Source organism: Poecilia reticulata, chromosome 3, assembly GCF_904066995.2.
Source record: "Poecilia reticulata chromosome 3, P_reticulata-male-v2, whole genome shotgun sequence".
NCBI classification, from domain to species: domain Eukaryota; kingdom Metazoa; phylum Chordata; class Actinopteri; order Cyprinodontiformes; family Poeciliidae; genus Poecilia; species Poecilia reticulata.
The window spans coordinates 29,687,414-29,709,392 of NC_088832.1; the positions used below are offsets into that span (position 1 = coordinate 29,687,414).

The following is a 21,979-nucleotide window of genomic DNA, read 5'->3' on the forward strand; positions in this document are numbered from 1 at the left end:
GAACTGCTTTTTTCATTTAGTAAGGTTATCTTTGTCCACAAAGTACCCAGAACTACATCTAGTGCACTGCAGACTTTACTTGCATTTATTTAGGTCAATAATCTGAAACCTTTGTGACAAAAAGTGTGACAAAACAAAATAAATCTGTAAACAGACACTTTTTCACAACACTGAATAAACTAATATGGATGTAATGCTTCACAAAATATGTTAAAATTATGATTTCTTCATTTTAAGTTGCTTTTAATAAATAAAAAACCATTTGCCTAAATATCAGTGCATTCAATTTTGAATTCATTGTAGCGTTTTACTTTTTATTCATGCTAAAACAGCTTTGTAACAAAAGTCAACATAATGTATGTCAATGTTTGTAGAAGTATTTATTATCATCAACATATAGCAATAACATATGTATGATTTATATATAAGAAAAATATTTTTTTTTCAAGGAAAGTGAGCAGGTATGCACATTTTCAGTATAATATGTTAGACAAAAACTGGAAACCAAATTGTCTTTAAAACATAATGATCACATTTGTAAAATCTGTAGGAGAAAAAAATCACAGGAGGGACGATGAAGAACAAAACGTTTTTATCTGCTCAACTAAAAACATAGCTCATTTGGCTTTAGGTAATTATTTGGCTTTCATTGTCAGTGTTGTATTGAAATTTATCTGATTAACAATGTGATTCTATCAGATAAGTTTAACAAATTTTGTGAAGTAAGTGAGATAATAACAAAAGCATTTTACATTTTCACTTTAAAGATAGAGATAGGGAAAGATGAATAACTAAATAGTGCAGCAATGTACATTAGATTGGCTATGCCTCTATTGTCAGGTTAATCTGGATCAATTTCTTTTATCCTGCAAAGTTACATAACAAAAACATGCTGTGCTCCGTTGTCTGACAGGTCTTTGTCCAGCAGCTTTTTCATTGAAGGATGGTCATTTGGAGGAACATGGCGATAGTCATTAGGATCACACCAGCTATCCTGGATGTGGCCACTTCTGGAGCTACACATGGAAAAATGGCAGGAGTTGGATACAGCGTTAGATTTGTGTTATAAATGTAAATGGTAACTACAATACTATCCATACCCCTGGTTGATTTGGCTTTTAAATTATTCTGACTCAGTTGCTTGAAAATATTGTTTCTGATAGGGAACAAGACAGGCATCTCTCAAACAGTAATTAAATATATGTTTTTTCCCCTCCAGCTTGTTGTAGATATGACAAAAATGTTTATATTTTGAATAAAAAATTATGAACAAGGTCAGTGCTCAACGAGACTGAGTGGGGCTAAAGACCACTACCCAAGGATCTTTGGTGTAGTTTTGGACTGTGATCTAAATTTTAGCAGCCGCATCTTAGAAGCTCATCACCTTAATCTTTAGCTCCCGCCACAGATTTTCTATCTAATTCAAGTTAGCTGGATCAATCAAGACTAATAATTTTACTTCCAATCAGAAGAAATGTTGGTAAAATAAAAATATACATTTAATACAGGGTCTGCCAGGGGTATGAATTTATTTTGGTACAACTGTAAGTTATTGAAACTGGCACAGAAATGTTAGAAAAATGCAATAGTTTCCAATTTTTTGTAGTAATTTGTAAGTGTGAGACATTAATATGCCAAATATTGCATAAATTGTCTAATATTAATCAACTGAAGCATTGAAGCTGATCTCTTACCTTGAGATGCAGTAGTATTTGTATTTGTATTTGTATTTGTGGTTACACTGGGAACTTGAGAAGCTGGTGGAGTACGTCCTGGCATAGTAGCTGTTTGGGAGGGGTTTGGTCCAGGAGTTGAGGGAGCATTACTTGGAGGAGGGTCGGTTGCATTTCTGTCCATAAAATCAGCGACCAGGAGACTCACAGGCCCAGAGCGGATAGAGTATGTGCTAGTGAACACACTGTCAATCAGTGTGCTAGTAGAACGGCTTGAGTTGCTACACAGATCAGGGCAGGTGCCAGAGGGCATGGTGGCAATGCACAGGTTGACTTTGCATTCAATATACATCTGGAAGTACAAAAAGCTGCTGTTAACAATAAGATCAAATTGAAAAAAAATTTTATTTTAGAACATAACATAGTAAATGCAGACATGAAAGCAAACCATACGTATTAATATGTTTAGCTAGGATTTTATGTGGTAGATCAACAAGCACAGCCGAAATATGCAGTGTAAAGAAAAGGACGTATGGCTTTTTACATTTTTACCAATAAATATAACAAAAGTATGCATTTATATTTAGTACCTCCGAGTAAATACTTTATCAAACCAAATATGCCAGCTTTACATGCCTAAAAATGTAAACCTTTGCAAAGAAAAACGAAGTTCTAGAGCTCAGTTTTTTTCCAGATTTTTGCCGTCTTCTTTTATCTTCCTTCTTTTACTCGTGTTTTAATTTTTCTCATTAACGTTCTCCACATCAATAAAATATAGTGATCAAATCTTGTATAGATTTTGTGTTTGTTCTTTTTAAAAGATTACAATTGAGAAGAAATTTTTATTATGGTAATTTTTATGGAAATAAAGAGTTTTCTAGGATTTCATCAGGGGGGCTAATATTTCTGTCTGGTCAACAGAGTTCTGGGTTTCTGCTACTCTGACTAAGTACTTCAACAGACAGTAAAGTGTTTGCTGTTTTCTTTTACTTTTTCTGTTGTCAGATGGTGACTACAGTATTTCTTATGTTTTAAATTTGTCCTTATTGTATAGTATCATTTCTTTTCTTGTTATTTTAATCCCGTACACATAAATTAACAAAAACAAGATACATTTCTATAATTAATCCAAAGTGATGGACCAACCAGTATTTAATTCGCATCATCTAACTGTAGATAAAATAAAATAAAAACGTAGACTTGAAATGGGCAAAAAAAAAGCATAAGATGTGACGTAAATGTTGTTGAGTGGGATTCCAGACCTTTGTTCCTGAGACTGAAAATGAATTTATATCCAGACGGTAAATCTTGAAAGTGTTTTGCTCTGTAATTATCTCCAGTGTGTTGTTGGACGTCATGCACCTGAGCAGAAATTGAAACCAAAGGATCTGTTTTAATGATTCCTTCTACTTAGGATATATCATTCAGTATCTGTCAGATTTCCGTGGGATGTAAATAATTAGAATAATAATAAAACATACTTACCCTTTTTCCATGATAGGACGGCTGTCTGTTAAGTTCTCCATCTCAGATTCCCTGCATTCTGTCACTATCATCTCAGCTCGATCAATACTGCAGTTAGACAACACATACAGGTCCAACGTCTTCACCGTCTCCTCAGGTTGGACACCAGTCTGAGTGCTGCTATTGGAGGTGCTGCTTTCTGAGCCTGTATCCCGACGAAATCTTGGAGATAAGACATTGGAACGAAACCTGGGAGAGGATGTGAGTCGTGCCCTAGGCCCTTGTCCTGGAAGGTGAAACTCTAACCAGACCATAACCTCGCCAAACGTTTCCCTCTCTGTTGGAAAGTTGACGGCAAACTGCGACCCTTTGACCTGGGCTCCTGGGATCCGGCAGGCCAGAGGGAGGATGAGCGAGGGCCGGCGGCTGATCACGGTGTGATGCACGCTTTTCAAGGTGTTGGTATAAACCAATTCTGTACCAGAGTGCTGAAAACAAACAACATAGGATAACATTTTTTTGGTGCTGAAAATGTTGGTATCTGAAGTGACGTGACAAAAAGTTTTCTCTATGACTAGATTTGGGTAAGTAAAAAATATGTACTTAGACTGTAAAAAGCTAAACATTCATTAAATCAGAGACATTGTTCCTTTCTCACAGACTAAACAATAAAAATATCCTCAGATTCTGCGGAAGTTTTCATTTAAAGTCTATAACCATCACTGCTACCAAGAAACTCAGTAACTGTTAACACTCCTGACAGTTTCTGCACTATAATTAGCTAAATTTTTACTTATTTTAAAAAAACCTTTCTGCTGGTATTGCATATCTCTGTTTTTTCCAAATATTAAACTTTTCATATATTATAAACAGTCTGTTGTCTTTTAATGCACAAACACATGCACATTTTGTCATTGATCTCTTGAATTTTCCACATTTGAACTTTACATTACAAACCCAAATGTGTATTGGGTCTGAAAACAAGTATTTCTTTTCTTCCTTTTAGCTAATATGCATAATCAATCAAATCTAAAAAAAAAAGAAAACAATACATTTTTACATAGTATCTGGTTGTTCAGTAAAAAGGCTTTGAGTGCTCATTGCTTTCCTTTGAACCAATTTCAAAGCCCTCACTAACGTAACTTCAGGGAACCTGAATTGTAAAAAAATATATATATTTTTGTAAAATTTACATATTGCAATTTTTAAAACCCTATGAATTAAAAAATATACTTGTGTGTAAATTTAATATTTATTTTTAGTGTTTCAGGCTGTCTGTATGCCAACTTCGGTAGGTGTAAGACTCGATGAGCCTACTCTGCAAATTTGAAGATTTAAAGCAAAAATGTGCCTTGATGTTTGTTATTTGGAAAGGTTTTGAAAATATACAACAACAAGGAAAAAGACATTTTACCACAGCCTTTGTCCCGCAGCCACCTAATGGTATGTGCGCAGTCAAGTGTGTGCTGTTGTGGGTGACGGGACAGGTGGGGCTGTTGAGCTGCAATTCATCCAGGTTCACATTGGTGAGGGAGGTGACAGGGAGCAGCAGAGACATCTCTGTCTGATTACACCTGAGCTCTATAAGGAAATACCATCAGCAGATTGTTCATTAGTTTAACATTGTCACAGACACAATTAACATTCATCTCACACACACACAACAGTGGAATTTAGCAAAGTGTTGCAGTAACTTAACCAGTTCCATCAGGCAGAGTCCTCATTTCCCCTGAAATAAACAAACAAACAAACATATTTTAGTAGTCTATACAAATGAAACCATGCAGGAGAGGCTTACTGTAACTGATAACCATCATTATTCTTGTATGAGTCTTACTTTGGTACAGCCACACACATCGCAGCCCTGACTGAAAACTGGAAAGACGAGAAGAACAGATCAGACCATTTTACAGTCTGCAAATATTTTTGTCTATATTTGGCTAAATGTACCATTAGAGTAAAAGGATTTCCATAACAATTGTACATAAGAAATATTCTTTAGAAAATATATATATCTGCGTGGAAAAGGCAACGGGAATTTAGCATGAAGGACATGACATCAAGAAAAAAAATACTACAAATAAATACTGAACTTTTACAGCTTTGTTTCAACTTTGTAGCAACAAAATAATTTCTATCAACTTAACAAACCTGTAAAAGGATAGCAAAATTTACAGCATCAAACACTCTTCAAATTGTTAATAATTGAGGATTTCACGTTAATAACAAACCTCTTGGTGTTTGCAACAAAGCAGACAGGCAAAAGCTGGGTCAGGTTGTTTGCAGAGCGGATCCAGGCCATAGTTAGTTTCGCCAGGTTGCTGATGGATACAAAGCCAACTCTGTACAGGTCAGGGGGGCCGACCACCGCTATCTCCAAAACACTGCAAGAGAACAAAAACGACGTTCCCACAAGTTTACAAAATGGGCTTCTGGCAAAACTCTATCAAACCAACAGCCTTTTTATTATAAGCTTTGAAGTGGCAACAACCACATGAGTTAATCAGTTAGTTTTATTCACCCAATGCAGACAAAAGAAAGTTTTATATTCAAAATATTAAAATAAAAAGCTCAACATTATAAATAGTAGTTGTTATTTAAAGATAAACTCAATGTGTATATGGACATATGTAATTCAGCTGAGGCACAGTAAGTTCAAGAGTACTATTTCTGTAACGACTGAGCCCCAAATATGCAACACAACAATCAAAACCATGTCAGGTATATTGATTCAACAGATTTCTGAGAATCACAATGTGAGAACTCTAAAGGTAAAATATGGGGAGCTCTTTAGCTCTAAACAAGATAAGGGAATACTTTTTGTAAAAATCCACTGACACAATATGTATTAAGGAGTGTGCATCCATTAATATTAAGTGAAACATTAATTAAACACTCAGGACTGTTCTTTTTTTTGCTGTACTGTTGAGATCTTATAAAAACAAACATTTAAAAAAGATTGGATCAGTTTTAAATACTTCAACAACAGGAATTTTCAGGTTAAAAAAATGCTACAATTTCTACATAAAACCCCCCAGCAAGCTGCATCAGTGACAATAAAACAACAAAGTATATTTTTCTGCTGTTGGGTAAGCTCCTGTTATGTCTTAAGTAAACAACACCACACCCTAAACACTTTTACGGGAAGAAATATTAAAGGCTTTTGATGACGCACCTCTCCAGGTCCGACTTGTAGTTAGCATTGAATTTCCCCTCCTGAAACGGCAGGACAAACTGCACAGAGTCTCTATCTGGAGTCCCATCAAGGACCAGGGGGTTAGAACCGCAGCCTGAAGCCGATTCCTCCACTGAAGGACAGCAGAGATGTATTAAAAAACTTCAAATATTGCAATTTCAGCATGAAATTACGACAAACGATAATCTACTTAAAAAAGAAAGATCTAAAAATAAGCTGTCCTGGTAATATTCCTCCTTTTAAAATTTGATCACATTCATTATCAGATGCTTTTAACCAACTTTTTATCTAAGAAACTGATACAGACAAAAATAAAGTTGGTGATACCCTTACACATTTTTGAATAATGCTTCTTTGTTCCTGCAAAATAATAATAATAAAAAAACGGTTGCATACTTTTGATATGTGTTAAGATTAACAACAGGCATTAACAAAAGAAATTATTTGTTGTTTATTTAAAGATATGCTGAAATAGATTTGTTGGTATTCCTGGAGTAAAAAATTAAAATTTGCAATATAGTTATGTTTGCAACTATTAGTTTTTCCTCCACAAAAGGTGGACATAAGAGGAAATGCATCTGAATGCATAAAGAGTCAAGGAAACTGTCCATAGTTGATTGCTGAGATCAAGGCTCTGATTGAAGAAGCAAAGAAAGAAAGGATGAAAGAAAGATGAGATACAGCAGTAGGACAGAGAAGAAAATCCGTAAATATGAATGTTTCTTTTTCTCTCTTTCTTCTTTTACCACACTCATTTATACCTTCAAATAGAGAAGAACAAATTTAAATAATCTTGGAAGACATATAAAAGCATTTTTCTCCAAACATGGAGAAGCAGCATTCAGTTTTTATGCACCACTAATCTGGAACAAACTTCCAGAAAACTGCAAAACAGTTGAAACACTGAGTTCCTCCAAATCAAGGCTAAAAAACCCACATGCTTAGAGTTGCCTTTGATTAATAATTACTGTAACACTGATCAATATATTTAATGTACATTATTATTCTCAATGATTTTCTTCATTGTGAAGCACAGAGATGACTGCTGCAAAAATGTGCTGGCACAAAAGTATTAGGCTTATATTTTTTTACGCTAAGTTAATTAGTTTAATCATAAGAAATATTCAGTTGAAGCAAAACTTGAGGTATGATTGGTGTTAAACAGAGTAAATAATTTAACCTTTGTCAGTTCCAAGATGATTCAGGGGTAATTGGTACTAAAATATCAAAAAAGAAAATGAACCATGCCAGTCACCTTCTAGTCAGGCCTCAGGACAAATTTAACTACTAATACATTTCTACTGAACGTGTAGTTATGAAAATACATCATCAGAAGCACAAAACATAATTCTGTCATCATTACCTCAAGAAGGCTAAGCAGAAATTAAAAAGTAGACTGAAAAGTATCCCCACCCTTCCTGCTTCAGAAGAAATTACAAAGCTTAAGGTGAAACCGCATGCCTATTAAGGAGAAAGTTTTTCCTTTGTGCCATTCTGGAACATTCAGTACAATGTTCTAACACCATGCCGGGGTGGAAAGACATAATTGGTGACTTTAAAACAGCATTTCTTTTGTCCATACAGGAAGAAATATAAGAGCATTTTCCTAATGGTTCAGAATATTTTTATGATGTAGAATTCTATAATTTGTAGTTGGTAATGGGAGGATTGCTCAATCAGATGTTTTTACCTGAAGTGTAATTGGAGCTGAACGAGGATGTACTTTGTTTTTGTTATATAGCTGCTGCACCAGGAAGAGACTCACCAGTGAGAGAGAGGTGCACAGGAACAGAGCTGAGGGGAGAATTGTATAAAATCTGTCTCGTTGGAGGCGAGGGAATCAGGTCCTCTGCCATCAAGTAGATGAAGTATTGTCCTGCGGCTGCTTTTCCAGTGAATGTCAGAGTGCAGCTCGCCTGTTAAAAATAAAGTTTCACCAAGCAGTTTGTAGAGTATGACAGAGTATTGATGAACAAGACAAACTTTCTGTAGAAAGTCAGGTTAGAAGTTTACAACATAAAAATCCACAAACAGGTTACTTGAATTCTTTCAAAATCTCATAGATCACGCAAAGATGTTTAGGTATCAACTAAAAGAACTAAATGTGCAATCAGAACCTTATTTTACTGCACAAATATTTATTTGTCACATGAGAAAAAAGTGTTTTGGCAGGCAGCTAGTGCTTCATGATTTCTTAACGTGTTTCTTCCTAAAAAGTTTTACACAACTCAGCTAAGCAGTGAGATGAAGAAATGAACACAGAGAAAATGTGGTCGGGACTTCTCAATTTAGTCTGTGAAAACAGTCATTTGGAGCTACGCAGTCGATAATCTGATTGGTTGGAAGGTGAGGATGAACATTTAGCAACAGGATATGTAACCAAAGAGCTGCAACTTTCTAGAATAATGGGGAAAACAGAGTTATTTAAATCCTAAGTGTCCAAAACACACAACAGTTTTCACAATTACAATATTTAGCTTGGAAACATATGTACACTTGATAAGTTAAGAGTTCGTAGAAGGGACAGTCAGCAGCGATTATAAATGTTTCTTTAAGATGCTTTTTGTCACTGTAGTACTGTAAGTAGGGCCTCTTTGAGATTGCCCTTTCACATTATGAGCAACCATCTTTAGCTTCTCTAAGGTCAGTGTTGATGTCTTTCTGTCCTGGTATTGTTTGAAAACACAGATGTAGGCTCCACACCTAGAAACTGCTAATTGTGTCCCTTTAGTGGTTTTCACATTGACGATGACGATGATCTAGGGTTGAACAATTTTAGAACCATATCCATGAAGACCATATCCTACTTGAAAATATGATAAACATTTTTCAGTTTATGAAACCCAGAAGATTCACCTCATCCAGTTCCAGGAAATTGTGAGGAAAACAGTCCCGGCACTCTCCAGTGTCGGCACGAGCAAAGCGGCACCGGACATTGTCCCCATCCAGGTCTTTTGTTGAGATATGGAAGTCAGCGGGACAGTTCACACTGGCCCTGATAATAAAATCAGTGTCAGCAACAAGTAATTACTCAGTCTCTAAGGAGATCAATTGTTGAGAACGTACAGGCAGCAGAAAGATTAATTTAGATATAGATTCAGACTTTTAAAAAAGCCATTTGGTAACATTTAGGCCTAATTTAGCTTGTAACTTGAGTTTTAGCCACTGAGGTCCAATGACAGTGATGAAGTAAACAACTTCAAAATTCGAAACAGGTGTTTTCAACTTTAGCGGCATCATTCCAATGTAGATGAATAACTGAGAACTTTAAGGCTTTAATAAACCTTTGACGTGTGGGCTTTTTCTGGTCCCATAAATTGTTGAGCTGTGTAGAGCTTAATTTAATGTAGTTTACAGTAAATTGTGGTCACTGTGAAGAAGTTGTTAGTAGCAGATGAGTGTGTTACCTCAGTGGAGGAGGGAGAGCCACAAAAGGAGGCCTGTTAAGTTTTCCATTATTCGCCCGAATCTTTGGGTCTGCTTTTATCGAGACGTAAAACTCTGTCTTGAATCTAAAGGAAATAATAAAAGAGCTTTAGAAAAAGTATTTTACTTTTTTTTTTTTTTTACTTGACATTACTTGAACAGTTAAATAAAAACCCATCTGGAATTACACTTTTTAAGTGCTTTAAAAAGTGGAAACTAAAAAAAAACAACAAGTTCAAATTCTATGTGTATTTTCAGTATTACACATTTTGAAGAATATAGAAAACAATTTAGAAGTCCTAGTTTTTGCATGTTTAAAATTTGGGAGTGAAAATTTGAGATTTCATACCCTAATTTGAGAAAGGTATTGTAATTGCTAGGTACGGTTTTCTGCCACTGGCGGACACACCACGCGGGGCTGGGTTTAGTGTAGCTGAAAGGTAGGGCGGTGCGGTGGGCCTGACAGTCCTCTCCTGCTGCACAGACTGCTAACAAATCAGGACAAGGAGAGGGAGTAATGACGCTAAAATGAGCCCGAACCTGCAAGAGAAAAGGGACAAAATTATATAGTGCGTAGTTTTTTCAGATTAATTTCCTTAATAGGCTTAAGTTGAGAAATACTTTCCTTTCTGGAAAGCAAATTAAAATACAGCTTATATGAAAACAAAAGTACAGCATAAATGACATATTTTGGCATAAAACTTTAATTTTAGCATATTGACATAAATCATAAATCATTAATATCAGTGCCTATAAAAATCCTTTTAGAAGAGAGGAATATTTTGCCCACCGTTTTCCCTCCATACTCCTCCAGAGGCACAACATGCACCGTGAGGCCCAGGGACGAGGCTTCGTAGGCCGGACTCAACAGGAAGAGAATCAGCCACTGCAGCAGGACACCCAGTTTGAGTCTGTGCAGCATCTCAACTCCTCAGTGAGACATGGAGTCTGATGGACGGCAACAAACTGTTTACTTTTCAACAACAAACGATGGATAATAGTCTTACAACCAGGGTATTACAAAAACATGAAGGCAGTGTAAGTCTACCCAGGATAAAGAGTCCATCTAAAACAAACTGCTGTTTGATGTCTGTGAGAAGACGGAGTGAATTAAGCTGTTATTGGATCTTCAAGAAAAGGAAAGAGGTAATGGGAGCTGTTCTGATTAGGCTGAGAGGAATGAGCTCCACTGCTCTCACTAAGATGTCTACGATGTGCAATCCAGAGTGTTTGATGTGTGCCACATCAAAGCTTACATGGTTTTAATGAATAATGTGGGAAAGGTATTGTAATTGCTAGGTACGGTTTTCTGCCACTGGCGGACACACCACGCGGGGCTGGGTTTGGTGTAGCTGAAAGGTAGGGCGGTTAGAAAAAAAAATGTTAAAAGGGACATATTATGATTTATTTTAAACAAGTTGTAGGTCTAAATGCTATGAATGTAATAAACAAAACATGTTTATTACAATTTTAAAACTTTCATTCATACACGTGAAAAAGGTTGCAAACAGATGAGCTGTTCTGCAATCGTACATCTTTGAATCTGAGTCAGACCCAGAATCAGAAGAAATGGAGCCTCCTGCACAACCATCAAGGGACGCGGTAGTGTAAATTAACAAAACAAAAAAAAAAGAAACAAAAAGCTGAATTTGACTGGATTGTTTGATAACTGGGATGTGAATCTGTCTGTATGAACTGAGAATTTTTCTTGAGATATTTGAGGTGAATTGGTGCAATATAAATAAACAGAATTTAATTTACACTCCTGTGGCGTCAGACTTGACCAGTTCAAGAGTCGATCTCTGTAAATGTGGTTCTGTCTATCAAACCTGGGGCACTGTTTTAAAGTAGTACCATTTGCCTTTTTTCCATTTTAAAACCAGAACATACCAACATATCAACTCAGCCTTAAAACTAATCTCTTGGTTCCAAACAACTGTTTTAGTAGAACTGCTACTATTGGTTCTTGATTCTAAAGAAGAGAGGGGTTGGAAATTTGACATTTTTCTGAAAGCTGAAGTCAACCACATTAAAAGTGTTCTTTATATTTTTGTAACTGTTTCATAATTATTTCAATAATTACATTCTCCACACTAAAATAAACCTGAACATATAAAGCAGTGATTTTGAAATTTCATAAAAAATATGCAATGCGCCCATCCATAAACCATTTGTTACAATACTCAGTGTAGACGGTTTTAATTGTTTAAGCAGATCTTAAACACTTTAAGATAGTATTTAAAATTCAAAGACATGAAATAAGTAAATAAATACCTAATTTAAATTATGCTAATTTGTAGTGAGAACTTTTCCAAATCCTGTTGGTTTAATTTGATAAACATTTGCTCAGTTTCAGGATAAATATACAGCTCTTATCTCTGTACTTTAATACCTTCCATAAGTTTTGGGAGGCATTAAGTCTATTTTATCATTGTCTTAATTATTATAGGTAAAAAATATATCACAGATTTTTGTTTTATATAAGGAAGATAATCACATCTTAATCTTATAAATACCCCTACCCCCAAATGGAGAAATGTGTTTGATGGTATAGTGCCAAATTGTATATTAATAAAACTGAATTTTGGTTCAGCACACAAATAAAACTTCACATTATACAATAACAGAAAGTAGATGCTTTTATTCATAGTTTTTCTTATAAATAGGGTTTTAGATGGTTGAGGTTTTGTTGAAAGGTCACTTTCATCCTAGAGGTTCAAGTGACAATTTTAGTAAATTCCAGTAAATTCTTGTTACGAGTCTTAAAATGTTTTTAAACAGAAGACTTTGGACAAACTAATTTGAATAATTTTACTCTTCAGAACTTGACACCTTTGGTTCTTTTATTGCTAACCTGTCACCCTTCACTGCTTTACTTTCTGTTCGCATTGCTCTGTTGTTCCAGTATGAAAATCACCTTAAGTTTGACAAAGGAACATTTCCCCCTCTTTAACCAATAGCTACCCAAGTCTTAATGTCATGAACATTTTATTGTACAGATACCATCAAGTCTTATCAATACAGCTCAGCTGTATATTTGATGGTGGTTTCATTACCATCAAATATTAAGATAATCTTGAATTTTCAAATTACAATAAACTTAAAAACCTCAAACTGATCCATTTACCTTCAGCTACTGGCCTCCGTTTTCTTCAAGTCCTGCTTGTGTTTAAAATGAAGGAGCTTTTCCGTGATGTCTTGAAAAGAAAGGTGTTGCTTAGCCAAAATTTGGGCAGAGAATGGAGTTAAACAGGCTGGACCAGGGCTTGGTGACGAGGCTGTACAATAGTTGCATGTCAAGAGGAGGGCTTAGCGAACAAGAGCTGGATCCTGTTCTCTGTTCAAAATGCTCTGCATATTTTTATCGTCACAGTCTGCATTAAGATACTTCAACCTAGTGGTGCTGAACGCACAGTGTCACAACAAAAACCACAAGAACATCAAGACAGAAACGAAAATTATTTTCATCAAGAGTGAACTTTATCATTATTATTTGCAGAAATAACGATACAATTATCTTTCATACATCGTTTAGAGCAAATATCCGAGTTGATAAAAAACATTTTGTTCTTGCATGGTTGAAAAGTTTCTACTGTCCCTTCAAGTAATGAAATAATCCAAGTCTAAGACATTTGTTTCTTAAATTAAAAATCACCTTTCAGGGCAAATTTCAGATGATTAAGCCATTTTATTACATCCAACGCCCATTGACATGATTATTTATATTTGGTCAGAAAGCAGTCCCACCCTCAGAGAGGAGAGGCGTTTAAGGAGATTGGTCCCTGGAGTTGGAGCAGAGGGTAGAGGAGGCTCCTCCGGCACTTGGAATGTCTCCTGGGCATCTGGACAAAGAGGGGATCCTCTCTGGACCCTGTACCTCATCAACTGCAGCTGGACACTCCAGATCCTTCCATTACTGGCCGTTTTTCACACTGAGCATTTTCTCCTGTAATAACAATTTCATTATAACCCCTTAGGAATCATTAGTGCATGACTTTACATTAAAAAAAAAAACATTATTCTTACTTTGATCATAGCCTCTAGCTTGATGGCGTCAGCAGCAAACTTGCGGATGCCGTCAGACAGTTTCTCCACAGCCATGCGATCCTCGTTGTGCTCCCAGCGGAAAGCTTTCTCATCTAGGTGGATCTTTTCCAGATCACATGCCTTAGCTGCAAAAAACAAAAAACAAAACAACAAAAATAGATGTGAATGCAAAAACGCCAAAGATTGACAGGTTCACAAGCTAGCACCTCGTAGATGTCCTCTAGTTGATTTAAATAAAGCCTCATTCATCCTACAGATCAAATTATGTATGGGAATCCATTTTAGTCAAAACTGTATCCGTGTATTCAATACTTAAAGATATCTTAATTTATTTGGCAACAGGTTTTTCTTGAATTTATCAATTTTCAAGCCGTTTGTTGAATGGAGTATAAACACTTTCTATAAATATACAGTACAGACAATTAAGGCATTTCAGGATTTTATAGTCTTAACGTCTACACATGATTTAGGTCAGGATTAACTTTGTTCATCTTTGAATAAAAAAACAAAACAAAACAAGAAATTGATTTTAATTTGAATTTATACTGAACAAAATTAGATTACGACATTAACCAAAAATTATTTAGAAAAGTCTTACATTTCTCCACAGTGAGCATTGCAGTGATGGCACTGTGATCCTGACTGAGTTCTGCCAGCAGTCCAGGGGAGATGGTGAGCAGGTCACAACCAGCCAGCGCCTTCACTTCCCCCGTGTTTCTGAACGAGGCCCCCATCACCACAGTGCTGTAGCCAAACTTTTTGTAGTAGTTGTAAATCTTGGTCACACTGATCACACCTAAAATGAACAAAACAAAAACATGCTCAAGGTTAAAATGCATACAATTACAAAAGCACTGGCAACTAATCAAGAGCTACTTTGTTATTGACATTTATAGTTGGCATAAGACCGCCATAAAAATAGTGCACCCTTCTTCAGTTTAATGAGTTATCTACTGATTTTAGCTAAAGTGCTTAAGGCTGAAACTATAAGTATAAATATGATTCAGTACAGCCATCATTACCTGGGTCTTCATGTGGCTCAAAGCTTTTGCGGTCTGTGTTCTCCTTATGCCAGTCGAGAATGCGCCCAACGAACGGTGAGATGAGAGTCACCTTTGCCTCCGCACAGGCAACGGCCTGAGCAAAGGAGAACAGCAGCGTCATGTTGCAGTGGACGCCATGCTTCTCCTCAAGCTCCCTAAAAAATAAACAACAGACGACATCAAGAATATTTCAAGAGTTTTCCCACCAACAGTTTTTAAAAGACAAGAACTTGAGAATATGGACAATCAAGAGAAACCAGGTTCTACCTATGACTGATTCAGTTTCTGGAATCAAACACAGTTGTGCATTCTCTGCCCATTGCAGATTCACTGATATGCAACCAGTAAAAAAAAAAAAAATCTGTTTTATCTGTAAATATCCTAACAGTACATTAATGTCACAGCACTGAGGCACCGTTTCCCAGACATCATGCAGGTTTACCTGCACGCAAGCTGGGGCCATAAATTTTAAGGTTGTTTGAGAATGTGTTGTGAGAATGACCTCCATCTAAAGAAAGTCAATTAGGAAGGAATTTTCCATCTTTAGTCCAGGCCCTTAAGGTCAAGAACTTGTGTCCGTCTTTGACACCAGAAACAAAGAGGGACTAATTTATAGGAATGCAAACTAGAATTCTCTGCATTTTTCTCAACATCTAACAGGACAGAAGTGATGCACTCTTCCCCTTTCTGAAGCAAAGACATGTTGCATTTGTCGGAGACAAATTTGCATGAAAACATTGACTAACGCATCTCTTTCTGCGTTAGTCAGTTTCATTACGCCAAAACCAAGATTACATACAGTGCCATACAAAATCTCGCTTCAAGTCATTGCCGTTATTGTATATTCACAAGATTGTAGAAGTTTGTTGTAATGTGACAGTGTGAGAAAGTTTTTAAAATCGACAGGCAGCTAACAGTTTGAGCTTTGGGGAAAGATTTTACCCTCTATGTATAAAAAGCACCTAGAGATAAAGCAGTGAAACGTTATTGCTAATTGCCAATTATCAAAGACCATGTATTTATTCACACTTTAAAACTTGAGTTTTGTTTGTAACTGGACAAAAAGTGAAAAGAGATAAATACTTTTGCACAGCAGCCTCAATGTTTTAGTTTTTACACCCTGAGACAAGTGTAGAGTCGAGATTTAAAATAAAATTAAATAAACATAATTTTTCTGCCTGACCTCACCGAATCAGGGCAGGAAGGTCAATTATAATAGTTTATTATTTACAGATTCACTTCAGTGATCAATAATTTGGACTAGATTAAACCCACAACTTTTCCTGTCAATTGCCAAGTTATCAAATAATTAATGGAAATAATTTCAACATTTGTGGTTAAGCAAAATAAAGGCATTAACAAAAATTTCCCTGCCTCCCTCCAAAATCTGCAGGTCAACATTTTTTCAAACTACGAATCTTTTTGCACAGTTAATCTTGGGTCTTCATTGTGACAGTTTAAGAGGCAATAATTTTACTGTTAGAGTAATTGGTATGTTTCAGTGAGGCAAAGATTGCTGTGATCAAGTGAATTTTACAAGGAACCCTTTAATCATCACAATCACTGATTAAGGAACGGGAACTAATAATTATGTAGGAAGTGTTTACTGGACTGCCCAGCTCAAATGAATTTTGCACATCGATTAAATAAGGTGCATCAAGGTCCATAATTCTCAAGCTACACACAAAGAACTGACTTAAGGTGAAAACCAGATTTTAGACTGTAGGCTTTAATCGAGGAGCCGAGTTCCCTGTTTGAATGCAATTACCCTTCAAAAAATGACTGACATAAATCTAATTTTAAGTCTGATTTAAAAATTTGATATAGATTGTATTATACTCACACGCACACATAAAGAATCAGACTTCTGTATATTAAAGCATAATTAAGAGCAGATGGACATACTTAAAACCTGCATACTCACTTCCCAGCCTGGATTCCCTCCCATGTAGAGGACAGCTTGATGAGAACGCGGTCCTTGCTGATGCCTGCCTCTTCATAAAGAGCAATGAGCTTCAATGCTCTTGCCACCATCTCTTCTTTATCAAAAGACAATCTGTACAGAGGCAGGAAAAGGCCAAAAGCGATGATTTGTATGTATATGTTTTACAAACATGTAATACGCATGTTTCATCCTATGCTTTATGTCACAAGTTTGACTTTCCCCATTCTTATTTATCAAAACCACTTTTTGTCATATTAGCTTGCATATGACTGCTGAGCATCTTCGATTTCACTGCATGAAACAATTTTGTTCCAAGTATATTCTAGCAGGTTTATATGATTAAAAACTTTTTTTTTTTAAATCACAATCGAAAAGTGTCAATTTAAAAATAAAAGAATAAAAAAAAAAAATTTCAATTAAAAAGACTTGACATATTTAATGGTGCCGGTATTTCATCTACTTTGTGGTGCTGTTCAATTCGTTTTACAATCTTGAAAAAATAAAATGATGATTTTTGTAAATTTCATGTTTTATTTTGCAATGTTTCCAGACTGATGCAACCTTCTGTTCATTTTGATGCCTGAACCTACATGTGTTATGCAGTCCTGTTTTGAAAAATCAGCTCTTGTAAAGATGTGGTGTGAACTGACACACACTGTATGAAACTTCAGACCAGAAAAATCTCAAACATGAAATGACTAAAACTGCAAAGGCATGAAATAAAGCTTTAATGAGCCGCGCGCACATGTTAACAGCAGCATTTAGCAAACAAATATTTGTGCCTTCATGCACAACAAAATGATCCTTATTTTCCTTTAATCGAGCAGCCCTGCTTCTCCCACTCTACACTGCATAGGCTGGTGTCTGCACCCACCTGGCATCCACCTCCGTAGAGACTCTGCCTGGAACCTTTTTCAGGATCTCCAGTCCGAAACTCACAAACAGCTTGTCCATGGTGTTGGCTACCTGCTCCTCTTCAGTTCTGCAAAACAGAGAAACTAATTTATGTCAGAGTTACAGTGGATGGAACAATTAGTTAACACTTAGACAACTCTATATGACAGACTAAAGAGACACTTGATCATTACATTTGGCTTTTCTTATGTTGGAGAACAAATTCTTACCCTCCATTGGCAATACCATATTTAATGGCCTGATCCACAAGGTGCTGGTAGGCTGGCATCTTAGCAGCAGCCAGGATCAGAGATGGGTTAGTGGTTGCATCCTGAGGTTTATACTCATCAATGGCTGCAAAGACAGAAAGAACAGATAAGTGTCTTGAAACCTGAATTAGATTTTAACAGAGGCAAAATCATGAAAACAGAAGAGTGAGGAACTGTTTGTACGTTTCAAAACACCACAGATTAAACTTTTGCTTCATCAAAACTTAAAAATCCATGCAAGATGAGAGAACGTTTAAGCCCGACAACTGAAACATAAAAGCTGAAGTCAGTAAGAAGTGCTGCCATCTAGTGCATGAGTGTTTCTCCCCGCTCTATTCTCAGTAGTTCTGTGTTTTGTTTACAAAAACAGAAAAAAAGGAGCAAAAAGGCAATCACAAATGACTTATCCAATAAAGAAAACTTTAATGAGATAATGTAACGCTACATGTCAGCACCACTAGAAAATAGTATAATTTATCCTAAAATGTGCAGGAAACTAGGTTTTCCACTGAAGTCCAAATTATGTTTCAAGCTCTTCAGCTTCAGAACAAAACCAGCCTCTGTTCAGTAGCTGGTATGCTGCCACCTCTTTCAACACAGGGGGGAGGACAGTGGGAATCTTTCAACATGTTGGTGCTTTTGGACAAGCTGTGTCAAAATAATGGCATGTGATCCATCCACTAGTTATTATTCAGAAATAAGTTTTTTGGCTCAAATTATGCAGCAAATGTCACATTTTATCTGAGGGAAAGAAAAAAAATGTATACAATAGTTGTTCTTGCATCGAGTAACTGGATTTCACGTCGTTTCTCAGCCCCTTCAGTTTACCTTCAAACTTCGCACAAGTCATTTTTTTTCCCTCCACACGTTGATAAGTGTTTAGTGGCACTCTATATTGAACAGACATGCTGCTAATGTAAACATGTCTGAGCTTGCAAAAGCCAAATACAGATCTCTTACAGCATCTGCACAAAACCTAGATTACACAAATCAAACAACCAGTGGAAATCCTGAAAAACTGCTTCTGGCCGTTGTTTCATCAGTGACACTCCTTTCAGCAGTAGCCAGTGCAATTCAGACAAAACTGCATCTTAAGACATTACTGATGTGTATAAGAAGCAGTGTTTGCTGACAGGAAAGCAAATGGTCAAATTCCGTAACACGTGAATTTCTCAAACTTTGATATTTGTAGTCCAACAGCAATGAAACAGTGATTTACATTCAGAAGGTCAATTATAAACATGTCACCTTTTTTAATTGCCTATTGTTAAAGTTTTCTAGAAATTAAAGACTGTGCAAAAAAACCAATTACTTTAAGTTATAATTAAAATGAAAGTTATCACATTTAGGAATTTCTATTAAAAGGGTGTGTGTACCTTTATCTTCATCATGTTACAATCATTAAATATGTAGCTGCTGATTTTACTCCATTTAGTGATAACACCTTAAAAATGTTTTCAAATTCCCATTGCGGTTTACAGTTTGGAGATGTTGATAAAGTAAACCTAACAAGAACATAATTGTCCATATGTCCATTTAAATTTCTGTTAATGTTATGCCTAATGTGAAAAACTTTACTTTATCCAACAGCAGTAATAACTAGAGATGTGCCGATCAGGTTTTTTTCTGCCGATTCCGATCACCCATGAGGGCCGCTCACCGATACCGATCACATAATTTTTTTTTTTTTTTTAATCAAAAGCACTACCGGTTACATTATGTGGAAAAGGGAACCATGAATTCACCTTAATTTAGACAAAAAATTGTTTTTAAAAACTTTTTCCAAGAAAAAAACGGGCATTGTGCAAATTGTACTGCTATCAGTAATACTATCTTTAACAGACTGAAAACATATGAAGGCTCTGAAGAGGCTAAATAATGCAAAAAGTCCAAATAAAACCTCTCAACATTGCCAAGAAATTCAAGTATAAAACTTAACATTCAAAGGCAAATACAGGTTCAATAAACAATCCTGAGTTACTGAATGAAAACTTCCTGATAGCATGGCGGCTAGCTGATTACTGCTAGTTCTGATTGGCTGTTTCTGACTGAGCGGAGTAATTATGCAGAACAGAGAGGAGATCAATTATTTTTTTCAGAGATTATTTGTCTCATGTTAGGAGAGCGAAAGTTTTAATACGCATGTAAAATTTATTTTTTCAGTTAGATGCTGCAGCGTTAAGCATGATTTTTATATAACTGTATACTGGTTATAACTGTAAACTGGTTGACTGAAATTGATAAGAGGCATGACAAATTAAAACAAGCTCAATAATTTCTACTTGCATGATTTACAGCTCTCCTCTTTTTTCCTCTCCCTTTCTATCAAAAACTGCATCAAAAACAGTCTTCAGTTTCAATTAGTTTTTTTGAAGGACAATTTTGTTTACAGAGACAAATATTATTCATTCTACATTTCTATTTTGTTTGTTTATTTTGGATATTTTGGAACTGCCTTCCAGTCGCAGTGTTAAATGTTGATTAGAATTTAAAGTGTATTGATCTTGGAGACTTTGTTCTTGCATTATTATGCCAGAATCATTATATTACTTGAAAATAGTCTAAAAACACCATTTACCAGAATAACTTCTTGGACCATTTATAGTCCAACCAAATTAGTTATTGCGACAGGAAAACTTTATTTTGTGCCGTTTTAACTTTCTAAGCGATAACGTACCTTGCTATCATACAGAAGCTCTTCAATACCTCCTACAGATAATTTCTATCATCATACAACTTAACTGGAAATGTTGCCATCTCACACGCAATTTCTAATTAATGTTCCACATTACTATTACAATTGAAATCAACTAAAATTAGTCAAAAGCTGAATTTAAAAAAATCGTGAGCAGCAAAAGAGTCCATGCATGAAGTTCATTACTGCTCAGTGATTTCAGTAGCAATCTGCTTTCTAGACTCCACAAACCAGTTCTGTCATGTCATCCTGAGTCTGCAGGCTGTGCACAAGGAACTGAGTGGTTTGCAACACAGTATTACAGCAAACCGTTCCTCATTCTGACCTATTGAGTAAAACAACCTTGCCCGTTGTGGTATGAGAGATAACCGGCACAAAGGATGAAAAAGAAGAAATGTATACAACCTCCTGTTGCGTGTCGATAAGTACATAGTAGTTTGGCGTTGTTGGTATATTTCTACCATCATAATGCTAAATGTTTGGGGTCAATTTTAATGTAATATAGTTTGTGTAAGTGACTGAAAGCAACATAAAAGACTCAGTTTTAACGTTGAAAAGCATTTTTTTATGCAAAATGCAAATACGCAACAACAGCTAGCATACTTAGCGGCTACTGCTAACTGAGATGGTGGGATAACGTTAATAAGAAATAATGGGATTATGAGGCTGTGAGTGTTTAGTTACAAAGTGCTAAAAATTAATAGAAAGACTCGTAAAAATATTTAACTGTTAGCTTTAGACTAACATTACTCTATACGATTAAGCACAGTTAAAGCCAGATATATTAGAAACACACCCACTGCTGATATCGACCTAGCGGTCAGTTACATTAAAACCTGGATTCTTCTTGCTAAACCAGTTAGCATGCTAATGAGCTAACAGGAACTCGCAGTGGACTAAAATGTTTACCGTTAAAGTCTCCCGTGTCCGCCACCACCACGGTGAGCTTCTTCAGCTGGTTGAGGGCCGACTCCATCTTTCTGCGTTTGTCTGGTGAACTGCTAGACATAATGAGCGCAGACTGGGACCCCTTTTATACACAGAAAGCACGTGAGAACTATTCGGAATATCAGGGAGGCGAGAGCGCGCCGCGCAAGAGGAAGAAGTCATCGGGAGCGCGCAGCCAGAAACCACTGAGAAGAAGCGAATAAGGAACCTGCGTGAAGCTGACACCCCACCCACGTCAAAAAATCCAGCAAATAGTCTGAATGGTTAGTGCTCCGTTTGTGCAGGTTTGTGCCGTTAAAATTTTCGTTTGTGCAGTTTTGGTTTCTGAGATATTAAACATTATTTTTTAGGTCATCTAGAGTTCACCATCCCCCCATAT

The 21,979-nt window shown here is 36.1% G+C and overlaps 2 protein-coding genes across 2 annotated transcripts; both read right to left on the reverse strand.

The window, feature by feature from the left end:
- Positions 1–359: 359 nt before the first annotated feature.
- On the reverse strand, positions 360–13,123 carry LOC103462701 (uncharacterized). Its single transcript, XM_008405643.3, has 15 exons — positions 12,887–13,123; positions 10,550–10,707; positions 10,109–10,299; positions 9,741–9,845; positions 9,190–9,328; positions 8,099–8,249; positions 6,313–6,445; positions 5,369–5,521; positions 4,975–5,012; positions 4,837–4,866; positions 4,552–4,718; positions 3,159–3,625; positions 2,936–3,035; positions 1,695–2,025; positions 360–1,016 (listed from the first exon to the last, which is right to left on the reverse strand). Exons 2-15 carry the CDS (start codon positions 10,679–10,681, stop codon positions 934–936), a joined length of 2,220 nt encoding a protein of 739 aa, XP_008403865.1. The 5' UTR covers positions 10,682–10,707; positions 12,887–13,123; the 3' UTR covers positions 360–933.
- A 94-nt stretch (positions 13,124–13,217) lies between these two features.
- taldo1 (transaldolase 1) lies at positions 13,218–21,759 on the reverse strand. The gene is made up of 8 exons (XM_081605430.1): positions 21,562–21,759; positions 17,919–18,042; positions 17,669–17,776; positions 16,774–16,905; positions 14,829–15,004; positions 14,405–14,602; positions 13,786–13,931; positions 13,218–13,705 (listed from the first exon to the last, which is right to left on the reverse strand). Exons 1-8 carry the CDS (start codon positions 21,659–21,661, stop codon positions 13,673–13,675), a joined length of 1,017 nt encoding a protein of 338 aa, XP_081461556.1. The 5' UTR covers positions 21,662–21,759; the 3' UTR covers positions 13,218–13,672.
- Positions 21,760–21,979: the final 220 nt, after the last annotated feature.

Coding starts and splice junctions, on each gene's coding strand:
- taldo1 (XM_081605430.1), bottom strand. CDS start 21,661: ATGTCTAGCAGTTCACCAGACAAACGCAGAAAGATGGAGTCGGCCCTC. Junction 14,603..14,828: donor TGAGCCACATGAAGACCCAG/GTAATGATGGCT, acceptor TGTTCATTTTAG/GTGTGATCAGTGTGACCAAG. Junction 13,932..14,404: donor AATGCTCACTGTGGAGAAAT/GTAAGACTTTTC, acceptor TGTTTTTTGCAG/CTAAGGCATGTGATCTGGAA.
- LOC103462701 (XM_008405643.3), bottom strand. CDS start 10,681: ATGCTGCACAGACTCAAACTGGGTGTCCTGCTGCAGTGGCTGATTCTC. Junction 8,250..9,189: donor ATTTCCTGGAACTGGATGAG/GTGAATCTTCTG, acceptor TATTTTTAACAG/GCGAGCTGCACTCTGACATT. Junction 4,867..4,974: donor ATGTGTGTGGCTGTACCAAA/GTAAGACTCATA, acceptor TGTTTATTTCAG/GGGAAATGAGGACTCTGCCT.